The sequence below is a fragment of the Anoplolepis gracilipes genome, chromosome 2 (genome assembly GCF_047496725.1).
Source record: "Anoplolepis gracilipes chromosome 2, ASM4749672v1, whole genome shotgun sequence".
In the NCBI taxonomy this organism is placed as follows: domain Eukaryota; kingdom Metazoa; phylum Arthropoda; class Insecta; order Hymenoptera; family Formicidae; genus Anoplolepis; species Anoplolepis gracilipes.
The window spans coordinates 14286084-14296326 of NC_132971.1; the positions used below are offsets into that span (position 1 = coordinate 14286084).

General features: G+C 32.5%; 1 protein-coding gene across 3 annotated transcripts; it reads right to left on the reverse strand.

The window, feature by feature from the left end:
- Positions 1-6676: 6676 nt before the first annotated feature.
- Positions 6677-9374, reverse strand: LOC140676241 (farnesol dehydrogenase). Of its 3 annotated transcripts, none has more exons than XM_072911116.1 (6): positions 9227-9359; positions 8782-9086; positions 7919-8045; positions 7539-7692; positions 6998-7141; positions 6677-6926 (listed from the first exon to the last, which is right to left on the reverse strand). In XM_072911116.1, the coding sequence occupies exons 2-6, from the start codon at positions 9032-9034 to the stop codon at positions 6885-6887; spliced, it is 720 nt and encodes a 239-aa protein (XP_072767217.1). In that variant the 5' UTR covers positions 9035-9086; positions 9227-9359; the 3' UTR covers positions 6677-6884. The 3 variants fall into 3 exon arrangements, with proteins under 3 accessions (XP_072767217.1, XP_072767215.1, XP_072767214.1); XM_072911114.1 differs by having other exon boundaries at positions 6678-6926; positions 8728-9044; positions 9227-9374; XM_072911113.1 differs by having other exon boundaries at positions 6678-6926; positions 8728-9086.
- Positions 9375-10243: the final 869 nt, after the last annotated feature.

A 10243-nucleotide genomic window follows, 5' to 3' on the forward strand; every position in this document is an offset into this window, starting at 1 on the left:
AGTATCTTTTCCCCGAACAAAATGACTCATGTGAAGATTTTTTTCATAAAGAGACATGACTGGTTTTTTGATAAAAAGAAAAGAAGAAGATTTCAACAAATAACGATATTGAAATATGCATTCAACGTAAATATAATTCGTGTATGAAAAATAGCTTCTAAACATGATTATCGATTAACGATTTTTCCATATCTGATGCTTCATGCGAATTAAATTACAACAAGTTGCAACGGAAAAAAGTATTTCTTTCAGGAATAATGACAGGCATTGTAACAAGGTATCGAAAAAGATGATATAAATATTTTCAAATGTAAATTTATTATCGCAAGTTGTATATAAGTAATTTTAATCATACAATCATTAGCGCATGAGAATACAAATATCAAATTGAAATGCATACATTTGAACAAAACGTTTACATCAACTCTTATATTAAACTTCAACGCTTTTCAATAATTAAAACATATTCATCGATTCTACGAGAAGAGAAATATTTTACTATAATTATTAAATTAAGGTAACTTGATTTTATCGATGATAGAATGACGAAGCATCAATCGATCAATCAGAGAAGAGTTCAAGAGTTTCTCTCCGACGTGAGATAAATCATACAGGACAGAAATAGACAACAGACTTGTCTAGACGTCATTTAGGTCGCAATTCGCTAACAAAGCTTCCGATATGACTTGATTTTCGCGAGCAGATCGAGGTTTGATGGCGACTGAGCACGTGAAAACGTGGGAAGGAGCGGGATGAATGCTATCATTTCGCGCGATAATGGCCGTAATGACGACGATAATGCCTCAACACATGCGCCGACGACTTGATATATCGTTTAAATCACGACCGGCGTCGTTACATACATCGCGCGAGGACGCTCGTCGTCGTAACAGCGGTTCCTAGAGTGGAGTTAAGCGCACCCTACGGAGAAGACGCTCGCGCGGAGTCGTTAACGGTGTCATCTCGTTGTCGTCATCCGCCTACATGAACGGCTGAATATGAAATAAGCGGAAACACTCCAGCGACGAGTCGTTTGCGGCGATAACGATAGCCTCGCGGTGATAAACCTCTTCGTTTACACACGTTGATATGGTTATTCGAACGAATAGGTATACGCACATGAAATTATGCTTTGTTTCTATTCAATTGTGGATGGGAATGCTTTACGCTTTTGCTGGAATGGTTTCTTACATATATGTATAAGGTGCTATAGATTCCGCGAGATACCAACCGTTACTTACATATGTTTCGTAGAGAATGATTTAAAGTTACTATCTCCTCCCTTCTTACTTTCAATATATTGTTATATATTTCCTTTTAATCGTTTTATCTTCCTTTTTATATTTCAAATTTTAATACTCAATATCGTATGTCAGTTCTTATCAACATTATTTTCAGCAAAAAACAAATTTGCAGATTATTAAATTATCTTTAATAATCGAAGTCTTTTTTAGTATTCTTGAAAGAAATACTTGTTATTTGTAACAAAATCCTTTGCATAAGTGAAAATATTGACAGAGATACGCTGAAGAAACTTCATCGATAATTTGATAAATTTTTTGAGCAAGAGACAAAAAAATTACGTATAAATGTTGGGCAAATTTTCAATTAAATATTCAATTTATTGAAAAACCAATAACGTCCAGCTATATTATTAAAGCATATTGGCTATAATCTTATCACTTTTTTTTTCACAATAAAGGACTCTATTACAGAAACAGATAGTGATTTGATAATCTGAAACTATAAGTAATATAATTTTTCAGAAGTATCGATACAAAACATAATCAAATATCGTAGGAAACATTATCTTTAGACATTTTATAGTTTTTCAAGTATTTCAAGAAAAACGTATTTGTTAAATCATTTTGATTTAATATTTCTACGCTACCTTGTCGAACTACTTTTGATAGACACAGTACTTTTTCAATAAATTAAATCATGACGCACGCGCGTATATTTCCTCCAACCGGGAGAAATCGCGATCTCCTTCTTGTTTTTATATTTTCCAAGCGACGTAAACTTATCTACATTATTCAAATGACACTTCTCTCAGATTTCTCCTTTTAGCCTCATCCAATATTACTAACAACCACTACAGACGACGACGGACGGAATTCATTCGAGTACCGCGGGGATCAGCGTCGCAGTGGATTAAACTACGCGCGGCCACGTCGAGAATGCGTTGATAACATTATGCGCATCTTTTTACCTCATGAATGTCTCCGGGATGCGGACGAATGAAACGAGCGGATTTATATAACGGAGGCGAAAGATTCTCCTCCTTCCCGTGAGCTCGACGAGAGAGAGAGAGAGAGAGAGAGAAAGAGCGCCGTCCATAATATTCATATTCTCGAGGAATACGCCCCTTGTAATGCAAGGCGAAAAATCAAAATCCTACGATGCAAGTCATAATCCCCCAGCTGTCCTTCTCACCGACTTATTATCCGCATTATACAAATGATCCTTGCGACTCGACATTACGCGCGCGAATCGCGCGTCGAATTCGACTTCGCGCGGGGAACGATTAAATTCATACTCTCGCCGGGCAAAAGGGGAAACTCTATTCCGCAACTTCTCCGCTTTGCAGTTTCGCAATTGCAGATTATACGAAGGGAAGTAGACAGGGCAGCGGTAAGGAAGGAGATGGTGGACTCGATGAGGTCGTTCGAAAATTTCAGGGGTTAGCGAAGCAATCGACGAGATAACACATAAAGCGCATGGCTTAGACTGTATTATCTAAACTGGTCGTCGAGCAGAATACGCGCTAATTGCATTTGCGCTTTGCATTTACGTTACTGTACGTACGTGTCACATTATATAATCGTCTAAAAGAAAGTATCTTTGGCGAAAAACAGTTAAAAAGAAAAAAACATAAACATGATGTTCTTATAAGTTAACTTTCTTTTTTATCCGATTCAGATATGTTATTAGTACTCTAAAATCTCGTTGCGCAAACCTCACAAACATAGTTTTTTTTTAAATACAGTCAAATAAATTTTTTACAGCACAATTGAGAAAGTATCAAAATATATTTGATTTAAAAAAATGCTGAGGAAGCAGCACAATATATTTTAATTTTTATATTAATGTTTAAGATTGTCATTAGATATACACATACACATACGCCCATACATTTTCTCTTTTAAATAATTTTTGGATAATTATTGACTAAACCTAATTCGTCAAAAATATAATAAAAATTTAATCATGCTCTTTACTTATGTCATTATAATTATAATATTATGTTTCATGAGTTTTCATATTTTTTTCATCATTAAACCAAAAGAAAGCAGAAAACAGAGAGCGTTCAATTTGTTATATAATACCTAACTCTGGTTCCTTAGCTTTTTTATTATATGAGATTTACGATCTTAAAACCTTGAACCAGTAACCAGCGATGCGAACATTTTACTGTCGTCCACCTCTATCAGGAATATGCCGAATGCACTCGGAACCACGCAATATAGTTACCCCGGGAAAATAGCTTTCATTCGCGGCGGAATAATTGAGGTCACTACCGCACCACCACGATGAACACGGAAATCGGCCGAAATCCGGGGAATCGAATTTTCCGCCTTCGCTCCAATTTCATCCGGCTTTTAATAAGTCAACAGACGGGCTTGTTCGATATTCAGCCCAAAATGTACGGCTCACGACACGAGCCAATACCGAACGATCGTCGTCGTCGGCAAAGGTGCGCGTTTAGTTCCAACGCGTCACGTGCACGCTGTCACTGCGAATCACTTCAAATTTGACACCGCATTGACGCACGTACGCAGTCGGTTTAAGCCATGTTTGCACTGCCAGTGTTCCGCTAACGAACCTTCTGCAGGCATCCCCAAACCCTTCTAGCGAACCCTTAGCAATCTGACTGACTTCTCGTTGTCGCCGTATCCAGCTGCGCGCCACATTTTCCTCTCCGCTTCGCATACCCGTTTTAATGACACAAGTCAAAACTTGTGATGCATCGAAATCATTTTTTCCAGTTCTCAATCGCGAGGCTTTAACTTTATGCTAGACAAAATTCAGAAAAAATATTGATTGAATATAATAAAGAGTCTAAAGTTATCATTTTTTAAATTATCTACTGTAGATTTAAATCACTGTGTATTCTTTTTCTTTCTTCTTTTAAAAATAAACATGAATAAAATACTTTTTATATATAAACTATACACAATTTATGTTGGATTTAGCAAAAGTATTAGCAAAAATTATTGTATATTCCACAAATAATTTACTGCTTTTTCTTTTTTTATTATAATTAATTTCCTTTGTTTACAAAAATGAGATATGAATTTGCTCTCCAGTAAAGATTTTTTAAATTTCAAGTCTGAAAATAAAAAAAGAAAAAACGAAAAATTATGATGCAAATGACATTTTGCAAGAATCGTATGTACATATTCATCAATTGTTTAGACTTATAAAATATGTACCCAAAATATACTTTAAGACGTATTCAAATGCGCGAGAACTACAGAAACACGGTCAAACAACTGTTAGTATACAGAGTCAGTAGAGAAGAGAAGATGAGTTGTTCCCTGTCAGGAACAGTTACGAACGCATTTAAGGAAGTTAAATCGGGATGTTTGTTCCTTAACATTCAGTGGCTCGTGTAAATTCAGGAATTCGCGAAATTAGTTTAAGTTTTCAAAGCAATATAATAGCCTATGCCATGAACAAGGAATGTTTTCGAATCAAACCACTATTAATTCCAGTATACAAGTATATTGAATTGCTAATTACTAAAACGACATTTTAAATCTCTACAATAATTTGAAATATTTATAATTTAATTTTTATTAATAATTTATAAATAATAATTTTAAACATTTAGTTTTATTTTTATATTGTACAAGTTCAATCTGACAATTCCATCTTAGGATAAAGAATCTCCGTTGTTACAGAATGTAAACTAGCTGTAAACGAAAAGTGGTAAAATTTGGAAGCATCAGGTGTTACTATATGAAAGACGTGAAAGGTACGAAGAAACAATGAATGCAAATGCCGTCGGGCGCGTAAGCCGCTCTCTCTCTCTTTCTCTCTCTCTCTCTCTCTTTCTCTCCGTAAATAAAAAAATAATTTATGATCGTTACACAATGATCGTCATAAATCGCATTTCTGCCGGTCGACAGAACGTGCCGTTATGCGAGGAACTCCGCTTCCGCCGTCAGCCTCAACCCCTTTTGCCGCGCCCTGTCGATATTTTACCGCGGGAACGCAATACACGGCCGGCATAATTTATCTGTTTTCAAATATGCCCGTGCGCGCCAATAGATTTACATATTTTAATATAAATTCCTAAATACCGGCCTGTCCATACAGACAGCCCTATGAAGCGCCGAGTACGTCTTTATCGATCATCAGCCCGCTGCTCTTCCGCGCTTTAAATCTTGCTCTTCTTAACTTCCGCTTCTCCTTAATGTAACAGCTAAGAGCACCTAAAAGCGAAGAATAAAAACGATGGATTATTTGCATGGCTTCGTGTTATTAATAATAGAGTAAAAAGTAAGATAAAAGCACACAATTATCTTAACTGAATCCTGAATATATAATTTATTTTTTACGCATTAAGAAATAGTGTAATCAGTTAATATGAGACGAAATAACGATTTTATTATTCCAATATTTTTCAATATAATATCAAGATAAGTTGCATGACCACATTTATATAAAAAAAATACGAGCAAACTGAAATGTTAAAATAGTTGGTAAAAAGATATTTTGAATATATTTATATTATACAATCAAACCCATAAGAAATCTTGTCAGTGTATTTTATTGTAAGTTTACGCAAAAGAGGCAAAATTTTAATTATATGAAATTTTATACAATTTTTCAAGCGCAACATAATAAGTCGAAAGTAACATCTCATTAAAATGTTGCGAGAAACGAAATCTAATCACAAAACAGGAATTTAAAGTATGTACTTTAAATTTTAACAGAACCCGACATTCGACGCACGCCGAGAAAATCGATTTTCCTCTCGCGGCTGATATGCGACGTGATTTCTCCTCTATTCGAAACACGACGGAATTTGTTTGACACCTTAACTATCGCCTCAAATGCCTCCCTGGTTGACAGTTGTGCTCGATACAATGCTATCGACGTCGGAAGTTCACGTTTAGAAACACGTATACATAATAGTGTGTAGGAAACGTGCGTTTCAATCGTCGTGTAAGTGTCATATGACACCGCTGTATTTGTCATACGTCAAGCAGGATGTAACCGCCGATCGCGTGTAGCAACTACTTTGTCGAAATTTGAATGAAACGATTACATGTAAACATATTAACGATAATGTTGCGATAAGCAAAATATGTCACAAACATAAATTTTTTATGTATCTTTTTAAAGCGATATTATGAAGTATTGCGCACTGATAAAAATAAACATAGAAATTATTAACTTTATAATTTTTTTATTAAATTGCTCTTTTTCACAACAAATTGAAACATGAGATACATATATTTTTATATGTATATATGTGGATATATATACTATAAAAAGTGATATCAGCAAAATATTATATATTAGGCAAAGCGTATAAAATATTACGAGCACACGCATTTATACATATGTATATACATGTAAACATATTTTAACATACAAAATTTTATATTTATGTAAAAAATTCATTCATGTAAAATATTATGAGTATACCGTGCACATAATATAATATATACGTATAACACATAATATATATGTATAAACGCATACATACAAAATTTTATATTCAAAAAATTCTAATTAACACAAAAGCTCACAAATAGTTCATAAATTTAATTTTAAGAAATTAATATTTATATTATAAAATAAGTTTTATAGTATAAATTTCTTCTAAATGATGTGCTCTAAGATAAGCATGTTGCTAAAAATATTTTTCATGGAAATTCCCCAGTATGTTGAATAGTAAGCTCCGTAATCTGGAATTAAACAACGTGTGAAGTGACAATATTTTTTATTAAAGAAAAAAAAGATTTGACGAAAATTAAACCTGAACTTCCTGTCGTGTTCCAAGAGCATAAATGACCGCATCCGCTATGTCCTCTGGTTGAATAAACGGTATTTTTTTGAAAATATTACGCATTTTTTCCGATTGTGCAGCTATGTTCGTTTTTACGATACCAGGACTAATGCTCTAAAAAGAACATATGAGTAGAAATTATTTAATATAATTATACATTGATAACATCTGATAGCAATCATTGTTTTTGAGAGAGAGAGAGAGAGAGAGAGAGAGAGAGAGAGAGAGAGACAGATAGAGAAATGTTTTACATAATAATATTTTATAAAATACTTATTATACATAATTTTTATATAAATATTCTGTGTCTATTATTTTCTTTCTTTGCAAAATAAAATTATCATTATATTATAATATTGATATCACGTATAATGATTAAAATGCGTATTTTTATAAATATAATTTTATATTATATATATATATATATATATATATATATTTAATTAAAGAATGATATTTAACAAAAGAAAAGATAAAATTCAAAATATAAATTTAATTGCTCACAACTTACTGTAATTCGAATATAAGGTTTAATGTTCGCTATTTCACGTCGTACTGTATGAGTCAAAGCAACAGTTGCATGTTTAGAAGCGGGATACAAATTATAATCAACTGCAGAATCAATGTCTCCTTCATTCTTTGGTAAAAAATAATGACCTAAAACACTATAAATATCAAAATTATCTACATTATCAAATTTTTAATAATAAATGTTAATAATAAATAAAAGTTATTGTATTTTTCACATTTCTATTTTATCGGGAAATCAAGAAATGTTTGTTTTGAAGAGGAGAGGAAGAATAATTTATTTATCCAAACGTTAAAAGTTTATCCAAACTTATTTCAAAATTTGTATATATCATAATTAACGAACGAATTAAATATTAATACCTGTTGACATTGAAAATGTGCCCTTCGACATTTCGGTTGCGCATGGAATGTACTACCTTATTCATACATGCAGCATATGACGTGACATTAGTGTTTAATATTAATTGAAATGATTTCCACTCACTATCTGCAAGCATAATTTATGGAATTTTTAAAAATGTGCGAGTAAATTAAGGTTCTACTGTTAATAGAACCCTCTGTTTGCCATTGCGAACTGTATATGATAAAAAAGTATAAAAACCTCCAACAATAACATTTTCCGCGTAAGAAATTACTATTTTCTTGAATAAATTTAATTGCATTTCATGATCAAAATTATATTAAATAAGATGTTTAACTAAGAATTCCCTTTCTAGTACAAAGTAATAATAAATGCACAGAGATAGATATTTTCTAAGTTATTAATGTGGCCCTTAATTTTCAATATTAATAAAGAGTTTAATATAGAATTTATGCAGAATTTATGAAAATTTTATTTATAAGTATATTTTATGTTAGTTCACTTTGATTAATATCAAATTAATTAATTACATAATATTAAGATAAAATGTATAATAGAAGTGAAAAGAACCTCGTTATACTCTGAATCACGCACTATTAAAAGTATTATATATACTATTTTCAATGCATTATATTTCCACTGTTTATTATTGAAAAAGATTAGTGGCTTATCACATATAGATAAGAAAAGAAACGTATATGAGTTTCAATAATTAAGATCTTCAAATTTCTTTCATTCTCTCTCTCTCTCTCTCTCTCTCTCTCTCTCTCTCTCTCTATAATTCTATGTAAATAATGTAATGTCATACCAATTACGCGTGAATATTTACAACAACCAGCATTGTTGACCATAATATCTACACCTTTCATCTTCGTCTCGATTTCTTCAAATGTCCTGTCAAGTTGTTCCTCGGAAGTTACATCGCACCTTATAATTTCTAATATGCCCGGAAATCCTTGCTGTTCCTTTTTTGCTATAAGTTCGTGCAATTTTTCCTGCACGATATCTATAGCAGCCACGTTTACTCCGTACCGCAGAAGAGCGCATGTAATTGCTTGGCCGATGCCGGATGCAGCACCGGTAACGATTGCGGTTTTACCAATCCAGCGATCCATAATTGCCTGTCTACAAGTACGACGTAACTCGCGGTTGACATGCCACTAATAACTACCGAGCCGAAAATAATTTCAAGCATGTAAAAAAACGCAATTATTAGCATCTACAATCGCAGTGACGTTAAATTTGACCATAAATTTGTGGAAATGGCATTTTGATTAACATCAACCATATATTAATAATAAACTTACTTATGTATTTTCTATTCGTAGCTGTCAGCAAAACTACTTTACAAGATTCTGCAGAAAACGTATGAATTCACACAGTCACTATCTCTAATAGCGTCACTGTCGAAGTAACGGGTCAAACTGATCACAATGTGCTTCAGTAGGAACTGCCACTAGAGATAACAAATTATATAATTCTACTGATAAGCAAAGTGACTCATTTTCTCCATAATAAAGTGGGAATAATAGTTTCAGGAGACTCAGCTCCGATTACAATGACCTTAATATATGTTGTCAAGATCACTGCACTGAGTAACGGTCAAAAGGTTTATTTATAGTCGTTGTTTATTAAAAAGTTATAAATAAGAAGATTTTAGTTTACGTTATACGTATTTTCCGCATATTATATGTACTGAAAACCTATGTGGAACTGTATAATGATTCAACAGAATACAGGTAAAAATATATAAATAATATATAAGTATAAAATAAAAATAATATAAATAAAATATAATAATAATATAAAAATCTAAATAATCTACATGTTGAGGTTCACCACACAAAGAAAAACTCTACTGTGCAATAGTTAAACTTTGTATATATATTTGGCAGTTTTGCACAATACAAGAAAAATACTTCTAATTTAATATTGACGGTTTTAACCAAAAATTATCTTCTGTGTATCTAATTAATCTCACGCACGGTCTACCAATTCTCGCACTCTTCTGCTTTTTTCCAACTGCTTCGTTCAACCTTCTTGTCCTGTATTCCCACTCTTGGTATACATTCCATTTAATTCGAAAACACTCTCTTTCTTTCTGACTCTCTCCCTTTCTCTCACTCTCTCTCTCTCTCTCTCTCCAGTCGCGTATTTACATTTCTATTTAATATGCAGAATTATATCCAACACTACATTTGGATATTTATAATATTCTATTATGATTATTATATTATTTTTTCCTCGTACAAGGAAGCAAATATTTATGTATTATTAAATGTTAAATCAGTAAGCAATGTATTAATGTATTTTTTTTTTATGCT